Source organism: Balaenoptera acutorostrata, chromosome 9, assembly GCF_949987535.1.
Source record: "Balaenoptera acutorostrata chromosome 9, mBalAcu1.1, whole genome shotgun sequence".
In the NCBI taxonomy this organism is placed as follows: domain Eukaryota; kingdom Metazoa; phylum Chordata; class Mammalia; order Artiodactyla; family Balaenopteridae; genus Balaenoptera; species Balaenoptera acutorostrata.
In genome coordinates, this window is record NC_080072.1 from 5338066 (window position 1) to 5356870 (window position 18805).

Sequence of the window (18805 nt, forward strand, 5' to 3'; positions counted from 1 at the left end):
CTGAGCTAGAATGTACTGGAAACAGCGCTCCCTTGTCCTAGTTCTGCCCCCCCTCGCCCCAAGAGTCTGGGATTGTTGCAGATGTGCTCGTGGGTCCTCTCCTGACATCCTGAGGCCCCAGATCGTAGGCCAGTGGCTCCCACCTCCCCCCACCCCACACCAACTTCATCTGCAGAGACAGACATAAGGGAGATGGGCACAGAGGCTGGCATGGTGTCCATCCAACCAAAAGGCTCCCAGGGACAGGACCAGCCCACGCCAGAGCCCAGGCTCCTCCACACCCAGCCTCCCCAGCCCCTGCCTCCCAGACAAGACCAAGACACGGGCCCTGGGCCTTCCCCTTTATTTCTTCCGTGCTCAGCAAGGCAAGGGCAGGGCTGTGGCCCCTATTCATCCTCCACGGCGAAGGTGAAGGGGCTCAGCTTGTAGCCAGTACCCGAGTAGAACTTGTTCTGGAACTCCACCCTGGGGTGAGAAGGGAGAGCCGGTGAGGGGACGCCCCCCCCGGCGCCCCCCGTGCTGCCCACACCAGCCGGGCGGCCACTCACCAGTGCAGCCGCAGCGCGTGCAGGAAGGCCGAGAGCCCCTCCATCACCAGCAGGATGGCCACGGTCATCACGGCGAAGGCGGCGAAGACGGGGACCAGCACCACAGCCGCCACACCCATCTCGCCGCCCAGGCTCAGGCCGGCTCGCATCACCATGGCCCACAGGACCTGTGACAGCTCTGCAGGTGAAGGAGGGAACCGTGGGGACCACCACGCCACCTCGGCGTCCCGAAGCCCACCCTCCCCGCGGGCCAGCGGGGGACCTCCTCCAACGTTCCCCCCTTTACAGACAGGGATACTAAGAAGTGACCAGAGGAGGCCACCCATCCAGCAGCCGGGTGCGGGAAGGAGCCGGGACTCACGGGCGTGGGCCAGGCTCAGGGCCCAGAGACGCAGGTAGGAGGCCGTGTTGGAGATGCAGCCCAGGCAGAACTCGATGGTGTGGATGGCTTGGTGCATGAACACCTCGGACAGGACAAACTGGGGGAACAGGCGGCAGTGAGGGGCGAGCGGGGCCAGCAGCCATCCCCCACTCAGGAAGGCACCATACCCACCTCGGCCTCCTCCCGGTCCCCTGGGCACCCTGCCTTCTCCTCATCAGAGCCCTGGCTGGCCAGGGACGCGTCAGGCAGGTCCAGGAGCCCGGCCGTGTCCTCATCCTAGGGGTGGAGCAGCGGCATCACAGACCCCCAGCCCCAGATGGGGCTCACGTCCCGGACGGGACCCCACCCCCAGGCTCCCCTGCCTCTACCGGCTGTTGCCTCCTCCGAGAGTGGCAGCGGCGGTGCTCCCGGTGCAGGAACAAGGGCGTGCCGAGCAGCAGGACGGGCACCATGGCCAGGGCCAGCACCACCAGCGTGGGCTGCACCATCTCCTGCGGGGGAGGGGGCGATGGTCAGGGTGCCCCTGCGAGCCACCGGCCAGCTCGGGCCACGCAAGTCCCCGGGGGCCCAGGGAGCCCGCAGCCCACTCCAGCCCAGGGCCCCTCGCTAGGCATGGACGTCACCCCGTGTGGAATTCTTCTGGGCATAGAAGCCACCAGCCCTGCTGGGAGCTCCCAGGGAGGCGCCTCGACCTGCCTGTCTCACGGCCTCAGGCCTGCATCCCACCTCTCGGACGAGGATCCTGCAGCTGAGAGGCCCAGCAACCAGGGGGCCCCGGGGCAGGGTGTGAGCCGCCCCCCTCCGCCCCAGCCTACCTGCCCGGAGAAAAGCGGCCGGTTGGTGGGGCTGCTGGAGAAGAGGAACATGTTGATGAAGTGGATGAGGATGCTGGGGGCCGAGGCAGCGCTGGCGGCCGTGACGCGCAGCCACTTGTAGGCGACCAGGAAGACGAGGTAGCCGAACAGCCCCAGCAGGAAGACCAGCTCGGGGAGGGTCTCCAGCAGCAGCCGGTGCCACTGGCCGAAGTGCCTGGGGCAGGAGGGGAGCCGGGTCAGCAGGTCGCCCTGACCCTGCCCGGCCCCCCACCCCAAGGCCCCCGGTCCTCACATGTGGTTGAAGACTCCCAGGACCACCCCGAAGGTCATGTGGGTGACCCCCAGGATGACGGACATCTTCATCTTGAAGGAGTTGAGGAAGCTCAGGTGGTTGACAGCCAGGCTCCAGACCTGGGGTGGCGGGAGGGATGGGTGTCGTGAAGGGGCCTCTCCACCGGAGTCACTCCCATCGGCCCGTTTGCCCCTCCAGGGCCTCCGCACAACCCGTCACCCGCCCGACGAGGGGCAGCAGAGGGGAACAGTTAAGAGCACAGACTGGGCCGGGCAGCCTGGGCCCCAACCCCAGTTCTTCCTAGCTGGGTGACCTTGGGCGTGTAACCTCAGCTTCCTCACCTGTAAAATGGGGACCGTACTGACGTGCTCCCATGGAGCTGTCACGAGGACTAGACATAAAATCAATTCAACAAGGGCTCAGAACGGTGCCTGCCTGGCACAGAGGGGACTACAGAGCGCTGCCCTTATTAGGACTCGCTTCTCTGCTTCTCAAGTGGCTGCAATGCAGGCCCCCCTGCCAGGCAGGCCCTGGTCTGGGGGGCTTCTGCCTCCTGCACCCGGAATCGGGCCTGGTGCTCGGGAGGGGCTGGGCGAGCAGGGAGCCCCGGACCCGCCCTCCCGCCCGCCACCGCCTCCGACAGGCGGCCGGGACTCACCGGGTCGATGCCGAAGGGGTACGGTCCCAGGAAGACGCCGGTGACGTTGGGGTCCAGGGAGAGCAGCGGCTGCTGGGCCAGGAAGGCGTCGCTGTGACAAGAGCAGGAGGGCTGGTCAGGGGCCCGGGGGCCTCGGGGCTGTGGGGCGGGCGCGGCTGGGCCTCACCTCCAGCCCGACTGGTTGGCCATGGCCGCCACGCTCCAGCCCGAGGGGAAGACGGCCGTGGCGCAGCTGAAGCACTCGTTGTAGATGAAGCCGGTGTAGACGGAGAACAGGCCCATGAGCAGGAGCAGGTAGCGGCCCCCGAAGAAGGTCCTCCAGATCTGGGGGTGCAGGCGCGGTGAGAGCCGGCCTGGGCCCCCTGCCGTGCCCGGCCACCCCCCTCCCCCCAGACCACCCACCCCCTGCCGCCCCTCACCTCGTTCTGTGCCGTCTTCACGGCCGGCCGGTTCTCGGCCAGCACCATGGCCAGGGCGAAGAGAAACATGAGCAGCCCGTGGCCCACGTCACCGAACATGACGGCGAAGAGGAAGGGGAAGGTGATGATGGTGTAGGGCGCTGCGGGCAGAGGGGCCACGTGGTCAGCCAGGACCCCCATCCCTGTACCGGATGCCACAGAGGCCCCCCAAGCCAGGCTCCGGGGCCCCAGGAGACATGAAGGTGGTGTAGCCAGGCAGGGATGCCACACCGCCTGCCTGCATTCAAGATCCAGGCACTTACTACCTGTGCAACCTTGGGCTAGTGTCTTAACCTCTCTGAACCTCCACTGCCCCATCTGCAAAATGGAGATAACAATACCACCACTTTATAGGGCTGTTATAAATGAGTTTATCCCTGGACAGTACCTGGGAGACCATAAATGCTCAATATAACGTTAGCAGTTCTAGCTATTATTATTTACGAGAAGAGCTTAAAGCAGAAGCACAGAGAGCCCAGTGGTAGTCCTGGCTGGCACATGGCAAGTTCCAGAAGGCCGAGTTGGTCACTTAACCTCTGGGGCCTCAGCTTCCCTTTAGTAAAATGGGGAAATTTTCTCATAGGTGTTAGGATTCTAATGCACATCCCAGTTATGGGTTGAATTGTGTCCCCTACACCAACAAAAGATATGTTGGAGCCCTAACCCCCAGTACCTTAGACAGTGACCTTATTTGGAGATACAGCCTTTACAGATGTAACCCAGTGAAAATGAGGTCATTAGGGTGGGTCCTAATCAAATATAACTAGTGTCCCTATAAAAAGGGGGAAATTTAGACCTTAGACACATAGACTGGGAGAATGCCATACGAACACGAAGACAGCTGTCTGCAAGCCAAGGAGAGAGGCCTGAACACATTCTCCCTCACAGCTCTCAGAAGGAACCAGCCCTGCCGACACCTTGCTCTCAGACTTCCAGCCTCCAGAACTGAGAGACAATAAATACCTATCATTTAAGCCGCCCCATCTGTGATGCTTTGTTACAGCAGCCCTAGCAAACGAATACCTCCGCAAAGCTATTGCTTTGAGAGCTGGTGGCATATTACCAACCGTGGATATCTGGTGATCAGGCCTGCTCTAACCGGACTGGCATCCGCTGATGCAGAGGGCCTACGGGCCGGTGAAATGGGCTGGGGGTCCCACGTCAAGCTCCCAGATGCTGGTCCTGCAGGGTCAGCAGGCCCCAGAGCACCACGTGACCCTGGTCTCAGTCCACACGGCCCTGGATTCCATCCTCATGTGCTGCCTGTACCGCCCCGGGGACCCCAAACCCTGCCTCTTGCCCGCTGGATGAGGCAGGACCCCTCCCTGGCCTCCCGTAAGGGACCTCATCACGGTTCACCCTCACACCCATTCTTTGGGCTCACACAGAGATGCACTGCAGCCCCTACCCAGTGACAAGGGGGACGCTGGGCCACTGGCCACACCACAGCCAGCCTGCTTCAGGGAGGGTGGTGTCTGGAGGGAGAGGAACCGGGAGGATGGCAGGCCAGGTCCCACAGGCCTCAGGAAGGAGGAGGAGGCCAGGAAGGGAGGAAAGCCAGTGCCTGCTGCCCTCGGGACGGGCACTGGCAAACAGGAGGGGACTGCCACCACCCAGCTCCAGCCTGTTGGAGGTGGGCCATGTCGCCAAATCTCTCACTTTTCGCCAGTCTTGAGAAAATGCAGACTTTTGCAAAAACTCCCACTTTAAACCCTGGCACCCGCAGCAGACACTGAGGCTCTGCCCAGGCGGCCGCAGCTCCCTTGGCAGCTCTGTGCAACCCTCTGCCCAGTGGGCCACTTACAGAGCCTCGCCAGGCCAGTGAGGACCCAGGTGGACGTGCCTGGAGCTGACAGCCTCACTGCCCACCCGCGAGGGCCGGCAGATGACTGAGGGCTGGGTTTGAAAGCCCTGCTCATCAGCCTTGAGTGGACACACCATAGTGTCCTTCATGCTCTAGAGCTCCCTGCAGGCTCAGGCTGAGGCCGGACTTCACCTGAGACTGGCCCTACTCAGCTCTCCCCTTCCTGCCTGCTTCCCCATCCCCTGAGGTCCCTTACTGGTTTCTCCCAGGAACACCTCTCTTAATAGGCCACTTGCATCAGAGACCCCATCTCAGGGTCTGCTTCTGGGAGAACCTGACCTGGGGCTGCACCCAATTCAAACCTTTCAATGTGGCCAGACAACGTGGCCAAGCAAAACACATCCGCAGACTGATGCTGGCCTCGTGGACCGCTGGTTTGCAACCTTTGGCGATCATTAATCTTCCCAACACTGCTCAGGTCTGTACCATTATCCCCATTTTATAGATGAGGAAACTGAGGCTCAGAGAAGCTAAGAAACTCATCAAAGTAAGTGAGTAGGACCGCCAACCTGGGCCATTCCTACCGCAAAGCTGCTATTCTTTGCACAACTCTGCTGGTTCCCCTGTTAGCTTAACAGCAGGGCAGTGGGGGTGTTTGCGGGGGATAAACACGAAGCGCCTCCACTGGACCCCCAAGAGCGTGACCGGGAGTGCGCCTCTCGTCTCAGGAGGGCGGGACGGGCCCAGTGTGGGGACGCAGCCCTCCCAGGCCTCCACCCAGGGCGGCAGCTGAGCCTCCCGAAGGCCGGGGCTGTGGGATGTGGCGGCTCTCACCGGGGTTGACCTCCTGGTAGCGGCCCACACCGTAGGCGTCCACGATGCCCTGGAAGCTGGCCGTGAAGCGGTTGGTACGGATGAGTGTGGGGGGCATGTCCCGGCAGGGGATGCGGTGAACCACGGCGCTCACACCCGCCTCGCTCTGGGGCACCCGGCAGGCGGGCAGGCAGGCAGACAGACAGACAAGACTGATGGCAGGGGCCTTCAGGGACCCTCGGACCCTCCGACCCTCCAGCCACGGCCAGCTAGAGATGGAGAGCACTGTGGGGACTCGCTGGGTGGGACCCAGGGGACCCAGGGCAGCCCCTCCGCTCCCTGTGAAATAGCACGACCAGCCCCACCTGCCCCAGTTCAGGGGGATTCAGGGAGGGGCAGAGATTGGCCCAGGAGTCACTTGGGAAACAGAAGCCTGCTTCTTCCCATCCAGGTGGCCCGGGAGAGGGAGTCCCACTGCCATAGGTGAGCACCTACCACGGTGACCCCTGGAAGCAGGGTCAGCAAACCCATTTCACAGATGAACCCAAGGCTCCCTCCAATTGGCCCAAGGTCACAGGGCCAGTGCCTGCAGAGCCTGGATTTGAACCCGGTTTCTAACTTAACACCCAGTGCAGCTTCTAGGGTGTGACGGACCATCCCAGGGCCTCTGGGAAGTCGGGGCAGGGAGAGGGCTTGCTGGGCCAGGGCCATCACGGTGGACTCCCTGGAGGAGGATGAGCCCCAGCAAAGGCACGGCGCTGATGGCACCGGGAATGGGAGATGTGTTGTGAGGAGGAAACCAGCCCCTGCCTGGCAGCAGGGGAGGGCGGGAGACCCCCCCACCCCATGCTCACCGAGCTGCCCTGCAGCGCCTGGTGCAGGGTGGGCAGGTCGCGCGTGGCACACCAGGCCTCGGCGATGAGGCACTTGTGTGTGGTGCTCACGCTGCACTGGTTGAGGGCCAGGTACACGGCCTTCATCTTGCGGATCTGCACCTGCCAGGGCGGCAACAGTCTCTGCACCCGGCCCAGCACCTGGCTCAGGAAGCGCTCCGTCTCACCCAGGACCTGCGGCCAGAGCAGGCGGTCAGGAGGAGTGGCGGGGGGGGGTGGGGGGGAGGCAGGAGGAGCCGGGGTGGGGGGGGAGGGAAGGGGAGGGGTGTCCGGAGGGGAGGGGCAGGGGGAAGGCAGGGGTCCAGCCAGGCCACGGGCACCCACCTCCTGTAGCTCTTGGCTCTGCTGCTGCAGCTGCTGCAGCGCTGCACGGCGGGCCTCCTCCTGCTCCACAAATGGGAAGACATGGCAGTGGAAGCTGGCAGGGAGGAGGGGGGAGGTGAGGTGGGCACAGGGTCCAGGTCTTGCAGAGGCTGAGTCTAAAGGGAGCCCACAGGGCAGTGTGGCAGACAGAGCGGGCTCGGCGGAGGTGACACGCAGGGTCCTGGGCACGAGGGCAGCGGGTGGCCAGCCCCCCACCCGATGGGCGCTCACCAGTCAGTGATCTTGCGGATCTTCTGCCCGATCTGCTCGCCCCAGTAGGAGATGAGGAAGGTCATCCAGGTCGCAGGCTCACCCTGCCGGAGCGGGGCCCAGATCACCCTGCAGTCCCCGCTCCACCCAGGATGCACCCCACCCTGTGTGCTCCCGGCCGGCTCACCGTCACGGGGTCCTCCAGCGGCTCCACCTCCCTGAAGCTGGCGATGAGGAAGCCGCGGCAGGCCCTCCAGAGCAGGCGCTCCAGGGCGGCGGCCTTGTGGGGTTCCACGGCACCTGCCACGAAGCTGCGGGGACGGGCGGGGCTGGGCAGGGGCTGCTCCGACCTCCCCCCGCCTCACCCGGGCCAGGCACACTGCCCCCGTCCCCACAGAGGAGGCAGGAGCCCACGAGGCAGGGCCAGAAGAGACCCCCAGGGGCAAAGGCAAGTCCAGGCCTGAGGGCGGCTGCAGAAGGGCCCCGGACAAGAAGTCCGAGCTGGCCTGCCTCACCCCTGCCCCAACCGGAAAGAGAGCGAAGCTGCCCCTCACTTACTTGACCCTCAGGTCCTGGTGCGGCCCCCCGGGGGACTGGAGCAGGGGGCTTCTTTCCAGGGGCCCATCTGTGTGGCTGGCTGCCAACTAGGAGCCGAGAGGCGCCATGAGTCCCGGCCCAGGTGGGGCCTGGGGCCCCCGCCCCTCTCCGCGCCCTGCCCAGGCCGGAGCTGACCGGGGGGCCGTGGCCCTGGCCCAGTACAGCCGAGTGGAGCTGCAGCTGGTGGAGCTGGGCCCGCAGGGCCTGCTGGTTGCCCCGCACGTCCCGGAGCTCCTGTGCTAGGCGATCCGTCTCCTCCTGGATGCGCAGAAGGTCGCGGGGCAGGGGCGCCGGCAGCCCCGCCTCGGGCAGAGGCAGCGTCAGCCCAGCCCGCCGCACCTCCTCCTGCAGGAAGGCTGGGTGCAGAGGGACGGGTGTCAGGGGATCCCGCTCAGGGGCCACCACCAGCCAATGGCCACTATTAGCCAAGGGATGGCTAACACCTAGGGAATTCCAACTGCCTCCCCAGACTCGGCTGGCCACCAGCTAACTGATTCACTGCGTCTGAGACCCTGGAAAAACCTCAGGCTAAACCTCCATCCCTGCAGGTCTGCTCCGCCTCCCCCCACCCTGGGGCTCTTCTGGGCTGCTCTCCGTCCCCAGCCCCTGGCCTGGGTCCCACAGCGGTCCCCCGGCAGCTGGCCCTAGCGCTGCAGGGGATGAGAGCTTGCATGGAGGCCCACAGGGTACCTGCCTGACGACTTAAAACCTATCAGTCAAGCTAACCATTAAACAGACATGCTCTATCCTCCCACCTTGCAGGATCCTCCTAAGAGGGGTTTCCAGAATTGAACCCAGGGCAGGGGTCCCTCTTGCCCAGGTCCAAGAAGGAGCTGCTCCGTGGGGGCACCCGACCCAGGATCCTGGCCTCTGCCCACCCCAGTCCATCTGCAGCAGAGGAAGTTCTGTCCATGCTTCTCTCCTGCTTAGGAACCTATGGGTGGATCCTGGCATCCAGAGGATGAAGTCCTGAGCCCTCATTCGGTATTCAAGCCCTCTTCCAAGCCAGGCCTGGCCTGGACCCTCTGCTCAGCTCACCCAAGAACACCCCAAAGATCCCAGCTGCCCTGTCCCGGCTCTGCAGGGCCTGGCCCGGACCTCCCTTCTCTGCCGTCCGCCTGCGCAACTCGGACTCTTCCTTTCAGACCAAGCTTGACTGGCGCCTCCTCCAGGAAGTGTGCCTGGGGTGTGGGCCCAGGGCCAACTCACCGAAGGTCTTCTCCAGCTCTTCGCAGCGACGAACATCTACCACGAAACGTCTCTGGAAGGCACTCACCGAGGCATTGAGCTGTGGTTGCCAAACGGAGGGGTCAGTTTTCCAGGCAGAGGGCCAAGGAGGTCCCCCCACCAGGGCCCAGGCCTGGCTCTCCTCAGGCCATAGCTGCTTCCCCTAGAAAAGTGCTGAGTACACTGTGACCCTCCAGATGCCCAGCTGAAGACACACCAGACCCCATGTGGCCTGGGAAGGGTGAGGCAGGGCCCAGGAGGCCTGGCTGAACCCAGACTGGGGCAGGGTGGTCTCAGCCACAAGTAAAGCCGGCCTGAGAGCAAAGTATCTATGGCAGAGGTTGCCGGGATTCAAGCAGGGCCGGGGGTCAGTCTGGGGAAGATGGTCCACCATATGGGACACCCAAGGACGAGGCCTCCTCCCACGCCCACCCCGGCCCCACTCACGTCTCTGAACTCCACAAGGCCCAGCTCCCCAAGCTGGCTCACGCAGGCGTAGGCAGCAGCTGTGGGCAGGAAGAGCTGGACCAGCACCACCTCCTCACTCCGGAACATGGAGCCCATGGTCCTGTGGGGCCGGCAGGGGTGGGAGCTCAGGCGGGTGGGGTCACAGGCAGTTCCCCACCAGGTGTGAATTCTGGGTTCACATGATCCTGCAAGGTACCGCTACCACCCCTATCTGACAGATGGGGAGACTGAGGCCCAGGATGGCTCAGCGGGGTGCTGAGGTCACACAGGAAGTAAGCGGCACAGCTGACCTCACAGCCGGACCCACAGTCCAACGTCAAGCTCCTTCCCAGCTGGCTCTGCCCCGTCTGAGACCCCTGCCCCCCACCCCTAGTGGCTCCTGGGGACACTGGCTCTTCTCACACCTGGTCCCTACTCCTGCTGTGCCCTCTCCGTGACCTGCCCTCACCCGAGATCCTACACATCCTCGGGGCCCCCGGCCAAGGGCCACCTCCAGCGCTGGTCACCTGACTGCCCTCGCCTTTCCACCCCGGGGAGCATCCTTGACAAGGAACAGCAGGGCTGAGGTCCTCCCCATCCCCACAGGCAGCCAGGGCCCTCCTCCCTCCCTGCGGGTCTGTGGGCGCCGAGGGGTGGGGGCCTCCGCTGGGACTCGGGAAGGGTAGAGGGGACAGGCAGGGGGCGCTGAGGAAGCGGGACCGTCCCCTGAGGCCCGCGGGTAGGGGCTGAAGGAGGAGCCCTCCAGGTGTCGAAACCAGCAAAAGTGAAACTGTGGAAACTGAAATGGGCAGGAAGGGCCTGGCCAGGCCTTTGCTCAACCGCCGGCAGGGCAGGGGGAGGGCCAGGGTGGCCTCCCTGGGCCCTGGAGACGCCCAGCCCACAAGCCAGGACTCCATGGCCACTGCCCTTGGGGCCCATGGCCGGCCCCTTCCCCTCTGTGGGACTCAGTTTCCTTAGCTCTCAAATTGAGTGGGGGAGGGGAGGGGAGGGGACAGGAACAGGCCAGGGCCCCGCTGAGAGGGTGAACATCTGACACCCGGCCTGCTGTCTGGGCTGGGCTGGGGCCTGCCTAGTTGGTCACTTCCTTTCCTGGGTCTGGTTTACTTAAATGTAAATAGGAAAAGCAGCCCCTTCCCCAGCCCCGGGAGGAGAGAAGAGAGAATGCGGAGAGACAGCTGGGGGCTGTGGAAGCGCCAGGCCCTGAACAGGGAAGGGTGGGCAAGAGGGCCAGGGACCAAGGCTCAGAGCCCTACCAAGCTGTGATTAGCTGTGTGTTCTTTGGGGAGTCTCTCACCCTCTCTGGGCCTCCACTTCCTCTTTGGGTGAATGGGACTTGGCCACCCTGGCAGAGACAGGACCTAGGTGGGGAGATAAAAATAACCATGGCCCCCATGTAACTCCCTTACCCACAATACCTCATTTAAATCTAACAGCAATCTTTGGGGGAGGAGGCACTGTAGACCTGTTTTATAGACAGGACCGAGCCAGGCAGGAGCCAGGCCCTGGGGCTGCAGGTTTGGAAGTCCCAGCCCACAATATGCGCTCAGGGGAGGGCTGTCCTCTGCCCCAGGTACCCCGAAAGGCTGGGCTGGCCAAATGGCGGTTGTAGGGAGCTAGGTCTGGGGATCCAGGCGGGGCAGCAGCCCTGGGGCCTGGGCACGTCCCTTGGATGGGACAAGCCGTGGTGAGCACAGGGGTGCAGAGACCTGGGCAGATCCCTCCCCTGGCATTTCAGGCCTCCACTGTCTCATCCCCTCCCCCTCATCCTCCCTGGCCCCTTCCTGAGGCAGGGGCCACCCCAGCGACATTTACAGAACAAATGAAGGTGCCTCCGTCCTTCAGGGTCCAGACTCTAGTCACTCTGTGCCCCTCTCCTCCTGCTCCCTTGGGAGGCTGGAGGCTTAAGGCCAACTCCTCCAGAAAACCACCAGATCTCTCCTCTGAGCCCCTGGCCCGCTACGATGAGCTGGGCTGGAGGCGAGGGTCTGTGCTCTCTTCTAGCTCCGCCTCTTCCTAGTTGGGTGGGCCTCAGTTTCCTCATCTGTAGAATGGGTCCCTCCCTCCCTGCCAGGAAGATGCAGCAGAGAACGCTCTGAGCACCACCTGGCCCAGCACAGCTGAGCTCAATACTAGTTGTTTGTTACAGGCTGCTAACACCCCCATTCTCCTCTTCTTTCTCCTCTTAGTCGCCTCTGTGGCCCCCAGCAACGGCTGACACCCGCGGGCCGGCGGACTGAGCTGCCTCTACTGACCCAGCTAGTTGGGGGCGCCATGATCCCCCCCCTTCCCGGGGCAGTGGGAAGCGAGGGTGGCAGGCAGAGCTGGGGGCTCTGCAGCCCCCGGCTGGGGCACTCACCCCGGGTCGGCCGCACGCGGCGCTGCTCGGCTCTGCTCTGCGATCCCGGCCGCAGCGCCCACGCAACTCACTTTCCGCGGCGGGCGGGGCCGGGAGGGGCGGAGCCAGGGAAGCTCCGCCCCTGGCCCGCCCCGAACACCCACCCGGCGTCCTGGGAGCTGGAGCGCGGGTGCGAGGCAGGCCCTGGGCTGGGATCGCCTGGCAGCCTCACTTCCTCGCTCAAGGCTGGGAGACCATTCGGAGCTGTGGGCCGCCTAATCCGGGCGAGGAGGCCCGAGACGGGAGCAGACACTGACCAGCGCCAACCGCGCACATCTCCGTGGCCGGGATGTGGGGAGATGCCCAGCCTAGGCCCAGCTCCGGGGCTACAGGGTGGGATCTCCACCATCTAGAGGGCTCACTGGGCCTATGGCTGATAAGACCCCAATACGCTCAGGCCTGGGGCCCAAGACCTACGTATCCCCACCTCTGGGACCCCCTCCCCCTTGCGTGAGGCCACAGTTACACAGGTCCTTATAGCTTCCTGCTTCTGACCACCACCTTGGATTCCAGGTCCAGTGGTCTGGGCCTTTGGGTGGGTGGCTGCCCTTCTCTGGGCCTCTTTCCTCAATGGCAGCAGGACACCGAGGGCCAGGGCATGGGGCCCGCACCCAGCAGGCACTGGGCAATGCTCTGCCCTGGCTGTCACTCCTCCTGTGGCTGGATGTGTCCCCATGACCTTGCTCCTACTGAGCTCCATGCAGTTTGTCCTATCGCAGCACCCCCAACCTGGGGCTCACGACTGTCCAGGTGCCTGCACTTTGGACAGGCCAAGCCTGCACCCGCTGGGGCCCCTCAGCTCTGGTGATTCTTGAACCCCGACAGGGCAAGGGCCTGTGAGAGGTGGGGGGAGGGTGGGCAAACGGAGCCCCAGAGCTGGGGGCTGGTAACTGAGTCACAGCCAAGGCTAGTGTCTTCAGAAAAGTGGGAGACACTTTCTGGGGCACGGTAGGGCTATTTTCAAGGAGTAACCTCGACACAACCAAACTGAGTACCAGTGGGGGCCTCGGGTCAATACTTCCTGTTCAGGGCAAACTGGAACTCTATCATGTTACAAAATGGCGTTAGAGCTGCACTCTGACCCAGCAGTAAGGGAGAGAATCAAGTCAGGAGCTGGATAGACTCATCCATTTTATTATGATTTTTCTTTTTTTTGGCTGTGCCGCATGGCATGTGCCATCTTAGTTCCCCAACCAGGGATCGAACCCCACAGCCCCTGCACTGGACGTGTGGAGTCTTAACCACTGGACCGCCAGGGAAGTCCCTAGACTCATCCACTTTAAATGAAAGTATTCTATTTACCTGCGTACAGATATAGGCTTCATGTCAAGCATCTAGTGCTGGTTATGTGTGGGAAAAACGAAATTAGAGGCGATTTAGGATTTTAAAGCCTGCCTCTTACAACCGGCCTTGTTTTTGGAGAGCTCCTGCCCCCAGCAGCCAGCAGGACTAGTGGACACTCCCCGGGCTCAAGTCTTCCTTTCTGGTCCTGCACTTCTCACCTCTGTGCCATTTTGTGGGTTCAAAGGGCCCCAAAACCTTGGCCAGTGGTGGGGCCCACACAAGTCCTGGGCCACTTCTGCATCAGGAGATGGCCCAGCCTGGCCTGGTAAGTAGGTCCAGGTGTCAGCAAGGGATCTGAGAAAAGGGGCTCCCTGGTAATGAGCTGGGTAATCTGGGTTTCTTTGCTGCAGGCCTTCTCAGAGCCTTGAATGTTCTATCATTCAGTGCCTGTCTCAGAGGGGAGAGGCACTTGGGGCATTTCCCACACTTACTGGTCCATAGAACACCCTTCCAAGAAGCATCTTGGGAGATCAGTGTTTTGTAAAAAGCACTTTTGGAAATAATGGAGAAAGGGAACTCTGAGATCTCTCAGGCCTGGATTAGTTTTTTCATCAGATGTGTACTGTGTGATCCTGAACAAGACTCTTCACCCCTCTGAGCCAGTTTCCTCACTGCTGAGAACGAATTGAAATCCTCTCACACCTCTTAGCACCAAGTTAGAGGGGGTTGTTTTTGGCTATTGTGCTGCCACTGGGCTTGCGTGTGGCCCCAGAAGGAACCACGTCACTTGGCTGAGACTGCAAAGCAGGAAGTCCTGAGCAGCAGAAGCCAAGCCAGCAGCCTAGTCTGCGGAACCTGGGGAGAAAAGGGGATGTGGCTGGAGGAGAGGCAGAGCCAGCTCACAGGCAGCAGGGCCTGTGTCACCCCCTCGTGACTGTCACCACCCCCACCCCCCACCGGGGCAGGCTTTCCCTGCCTCTCAACAAGGATGCCCTGGCCTTTCCAAGTTCCTGCTCTTGATGTGTTTCTGCCTGCGGCCTTGGGAGAGGCTCTAGGTCCTTAGGGTCTCAGCTGTGGGTGGCCCTCAGGAGAGGGCAGGCCCCAGCCCCACCCCTTGGGCACACAGGATCATGGGAACAGTGGACCTGGGCCGACCTCCAGCCTGCGGAGCCTTGGGGAATATGCCCAGGAAGATGTGTGGGCCACACGCTGCCGTGGGCCGGGGCCCAGCCACGGGGAGGGCCTGGCAGGTCCCACAGAGTCGCGCAGGAGGGCGACCCTGTCCGAGGACCTGGTCCAATGCAGGAAGCCACAGGCCGTGGTCAGGCCGCGGACGGTCTCGGCCTGGACGGCGGACTGCTGACAGAGGCGGTGGGCAGGTCAGAGCTTTTTTATTGGGCAGAAGGGGACCTCAGGCCAGCCGGCGGGCCGGTCACCGATAGAGGTAGTCGGCCTGGATGTTGGCGGCGATCTCGGCCTCCCACTTGTCCCCGTTGTTGAGCAGCTTCTCCTTGTTGTACAGCAGCTCCTCGTGCGTCTCCGTGGAGAACTCGAAGTTGGGGCCCTGCGAGCAGGGGAGCAGGCGCAGCCACGTCAGGCCCCTCCGAGGAGCTTCCGCCCCGGCCTCCCCCGCCGCGGGGCCCGCTCACCTCAACGATGGCGTCCACAGGGCAGGCCTCCTGGCAGAAGCCGCAGTAGATGCACTTGGTCATGTCGATGTCGTAGCGTGTGGTCCGGCGGCTGCCGTCGGCCCGAGGCTCAGCCTCAATGGTGATGGCCTGGGGGGTGGCACAGGGTACTGTCACCTGCCAGCCACGCTGGCCCCAGGCACAGGATCCAGCCCCCGCCACGGCTCATTCCCACTCCTGGGGGACTGGTCCCCCAGGGCCTACAGAGCGGACCCTCTGTCATCCACTCTCGGCCCGCGTGTACCTTTCCTGACCCCTCTCCTAACAGGCCGCCCGGTGCGGCTGTGACGTCGGCCTCTGAGCACTTGCCCTAGCTGACATTCTCTTGTTTGTTAACTGCCAGCACCTCCTGCCTGAGAACGTGAGTCCCACGAGGAGAGGGCCGTTGCCTGCCTTGTTCACCATAGCACCTGCAGCCCCAAGGGGTCCCACAAAAAAAAATGCCCCATTACTGTCGGTTGTATGTTGAACAACCTTCCCAATTACATCTAGTTATCCCCATTTAATGGATGAGAAAACTGAGGCTCAGAGAGGTTGAGGGGTTTCCCAAAGCCACAAAGTAAGTGAGGGGCAGAGCCCAGACTCAAACACAGGTCCTTAACTCTCACTTCCTGGGTGCACACTTGCACCAGCTGGGGGAAGGGGTGGCCTGGGGCCTCCCACAGCTGGGAGGACCTTCAAAGGGATGTGGCAAAGGCCCTCAGATGTCCCCAGGAGTGTAATGCCCACCACTCACAGTGGGACCTTTGGCTAGTAGCCTCATCTCTTTGTGCCTCAGTTTCCTCATCTATAAAAATGGGGATAATAATTTCTACCTCCTAGAGTTGTTGCAGAGATGAGTCACGAGTTTGGCTCAGTGCCTGGTCCACAGCCGGCACTCACTGTCTGGATGCCACCACTGTTATTAGTTTTTCGGGGCTCTCCTACGTGCTCCAGGTCGGTGGCTAGACTGGGGACAGCAAGGCCACAACCCGAGGCCTGCAGGACCTGGGAGTGGTCCAGGAAATGAGGCAGGTCGTGGACAGGAGCCATCCTGAGTCACAGAGATGCAGCCTGGAGCAGCCGCTGGGAGGGGGTCGCTGTGTGGACAGTGAGGACCCCCGAGCCTGCTGGGCTCCTGCCAGGCACATCCACCAGCCCAAGAGCCCCAGCTGTGTCTTTCTGTTTCTGCACTAAAAGGCCGTGACTCCAGGCAGTCCGTGCGGGACCCTCCGACAGAACCAAATGCCAGGGGCTCAAAGGAGCAGCAACCGGGGGCAGTGAGGGCCTCGGCTGCGGCACACGTGTCCCTGGGTCCGGTCCTGTGACGGGCACACAGGCAGTGCTCCTGAAACTGCTGCTGCATCCGGGTGAAAGTGGAGACCCTCAGGCGCCGCCTCGTGGCTCGAGGCCTGGGTTTCTCGCCCCTGACCAGACCCCCAAGGGCTGGACCCACGTGCGTCATGTGGCCTGCTCAGGGCTGGAAACTTCCCTCCCCTGACTCACTGCCTCTGCGTCGGCTCCCATTCACAGGGGGAAGTGGCTCAGAGCCGGAAAGCGACTTTCCGGGGACACACACCCAGCAGGGGGGGCAGAGTGTGGGCCCAGGGCTGCCCGCTTCACTCTCTCTGCAGCTGGCTGTGGCCTCCCTCTCCCAGTGGCAGGGGCCGGGGGCGGTCAGGTGGGGTCAGGGGCTCACCTGGGCTGGGCAGACGGCCTCGCAGAGCTTGCAGGCGATGCAGCGCTCCTCCCCGGACGGGTACCGGCGCAGCGCATGCTCGCCGCGAAAGCGCGGGCTCAGTGGGCCCTTCTCGAATGGGTAGTTGATGGTGGCTGGCTCTCGGAACAGGTAGCTCAGGGTCATGCCCAGGCCTGGGGGCGGCACAGGCACGGTGGGAGGGGGCCCTCCTCCCTAACACATCTGTGCCCCCGACCAGCCGGCCTCTCCCCTCCCCCCAGGGCCCACCTCGGATGAGCTCGGTCCACAGCAGGGTCTGAGCTGCCCGGTCGGTCACCGACTTCATGTCCATTGAGGGCTCCCGCATGTTCACATATTCTGCAGGGGAGGCGGGCAGAGAGGCCGTGGCAGGAGGCCTCACACAGGCCCTCCCCAAGGACTCCAGCTCAGGGAGATGAGGCCTGGCCTCCTTCTAGGTGCAACAGCTGGGCCCCCCAGGGGTTTGTTCATTCACCAAACCTCCCCCGCCTCAGTGAGCACCCTCAAGGCCAGCCTCAGGCCCTGGGCAGTCTTCGCCTGCTTCTCCCCGTGCCTGTGTGGCCACCCAAGCCAGGAGTTGATGGGGGTTGGAAGGGGCTCGGGTGCTGGGGTCCTGATGAAGAGGCACAGCTCCCAGGGCTCACACCTGGTGGCTCCCTCCTTGTCCCACACGGGGAAGGTCTGAGATCACTCGGTGTGGCCATGTGGAAGGCCCTCCACCCCCTGCAATGACAGGCCCTGCCCCCAAAAATCATATTCAATCTTGATCACCATCCTCTTTTTACAGAGTGGAAACTGAGGCTCCGAGACGGCGAGCCCCCAGCAAAGCCAGGACCAGGACCCAGGCCTTCTCCCCTGCCTCTGGCGGGACCTTGATCAGAAAGCCTGAGGCTTGAGGCACCCCGGGACTCACTGTAGGTGGCTGCCACTGTGCTTCTGTGGAGGCTCCGGCCGCTGGGATGCCCTGCAAGGAGAGGGGTTACGCTGTGCAGATGCGACCTCGTGCTAGGAGGCTGGGTCCCTCACACCCAGGAAAGGCTCCCTTGGTCCTACCTGCACGTGCGGCCTGGGCCAGGGCCCGAAGCAGCATGGGCGTGGTCAGGCAGCGCATCTGTGGGCATGAAGAGAGTGAGGCATAGGTGGGTCTCAGACAGGCATGGTTCCCCACCCCCACCCCCCGGGAACCCGAGCATTGCAGGAGCCTTGACCCTTGACCCCAGTGCCACTGTGTCAGCTTGTCCCTGCTCACCCCCATTCTTGTCAGAGGCACAGACAGGTTTCCTGTTCCCAGGTGCAGCGCCTCCCGGCCTCCAACCTGACCCAGGTTAACACTGCCAACTGCCACCGGCGTTTATTCAGAGCTCACCGTGCCAGGCACTGTGCTAGGGGTCACGCGCACTGTCACTTTGTCCACATGAGGACCTCAGAGGGAGGCACAGATGAGAAGCCACAGCTCAGTCGTGTTAAGTGACTTGCCCAGAGTCACACACTGAGGGGGGTGGGACCAGGATGTGAACCCAGGCCAGACCCCTCCCTTTACACCCCCAGCCCTCCCCTGCTGAACCTTTTAAAGGCTTAAATAACCCTCAAGATCAAATTCCTCTTCCCAGCCTCAAGGTCCTTCTGGAACTGTCTCCCAGCCTGCCAAGTGACCTTGGGTTTTCTCACTTGTGAAATGGGAGGTCACGAGAATGGAGGCGGCTCGAAGATGCCAAGGGTTTAGCCCAGAGCCTGGCACTTAGCCGGAGCCCAAAAGTGCCCCTCTCGTGACCTGTGACCTCTAGCGGGACCATTTCTTTTGACCGCTGACTTAAGTGCCAGGCGCCCAACCCGGCTCCTTCCCCGACCTTCCTCATGACCTCTGACCCGACGGGCGCAGGAGGTGCATATGCGCCCTGAGGGTGCCGGTTTCCCGCCCGCTGCACGCTCAAGGACACAGAGGCCGCGGGTCCTGAGCGGGCCGAGATAAAGCCCGGGCGCGGAGCCGGCGGAGCCAACGGGGGCCGCACACGCGACCCCGATGCCGCGCTGCCCAGGCTGGGCCTTAACAGCTGAGCCCCGAACACCCACCTTGAATCGCTGCCTCTCCTTCCAGGGCCGAGGGTTCTGTCCGTCGAGAGGAGGAGCCTACATTCTGGGATGCTGCCATTGGGCGCGGACTCTTCATGGTGTGGTCTGATTGGCTGGTGGCGCAGCCGAAAGAGGCGGGATCAA

The 18805-nt window shown here is 63.1% G+C and overlaps 2 protein-coding genes across 6 annotated transcripts; both read right to left on the minus strand.

Annotated features, from left to right (window-relative positions):
• Window positions 1-327: 327 nt before the first annotated feature.
• TCIRG1 (T cell immune regulator 1, ATPase H+ transporting V0 subunit a3) lies at window positions 328-11970 on the minus strand. 3 transcript variants are annotated; one of them, XM_057553788.1, is made up of 21 exons: window positions 11885-11970; window positions 10823-10886; window positions 9508-9628; window positions 9043-9121; window positions 7969-8189; window positions 7795-7880; window positions 7424-7547; window positions 7258-7340; window positions 6988-7081; window positions 6625-6837; window positions 5792-5936; window positions 3115-3254; window positions 2862-3019; window positions 2696-2786; window positions 2038-2156; window positions 1746-1959; window positions 1299-1421; window positions 1102-1206; window positions 910-1027; window positions 549-726; window positions 328-465 (listed from the first exon to the last, which is right to left on the minus strand). In XM_057553788.1, the coding sequence occupies exons 3-21, from the start codon at window positions 9622-9624 to the stop codon at window positions 387-389; spliced, it is 2487 nt and encodes an 828-aa protein (XP_057409771.1). In that variant the 5' UTR covers window positions 9625-9628; window positions 10823-10886; window positions 11885-11970; the 3' UTR covers window positions 328-386. The 3 variants fall into 3 exon arrangements, with proteins under 3 accessions (XP_057409771.1, XP_057409773.1, XP_057409772.1); XM_057553790.1 differs by having other exon boundaries at window positions 10782-10886; window positions 11885-11952; XM_057553789.1 differs by lacking the exon at window positions 10823-10886 and having other exon boundaries at window positions 11885-11960.
• Window positions 11971-14582: 2612 nt separating this feature from the next.
• Window positions 14583-18751, minus strand: NDUFS8 (NADH:ubiquinone oxidoreductase core subunit S8). Of its 3 annotated transcripts, none has more exons than XM_007171097.3 (7): window positions 18662-18751; window positions 17645-17702; window positions 17505-17555; window positions 16841-16930; window positions 16574-16746; window positions 14857-14985; window positions 14583-14771 (listed from the first exon to the last, which is right to left on the minus strand). In XM_007171097.3, exons 2-7 carry the CDS (start codon window positions 17700-17702, stop codon window positions 14640-14642), a joined length of 633 nt encoding a protein of 210 aa, XP_007171159.1. In that variant the 5' UTR covers window positions 18662-18751; the 3' UTR covers window positions 14583-14639. The 3 variants fall into 3 exon arrangements, with proteins under 3 accessions (XP_007171159.1, XP_007171160.1, XP_057409938.1); XM_007171098.3 differs by lacking the exon at window positions 18662-18751 and adding an exon at window positions 17958-18058; XM_057553955.1 differs by lacking the exon at window positions 18662-18751 and adding an exon at window positions 17841-17884.
• Between the last annotated feature and the right edge of the window lie 54 nt (window positions 18752-18805).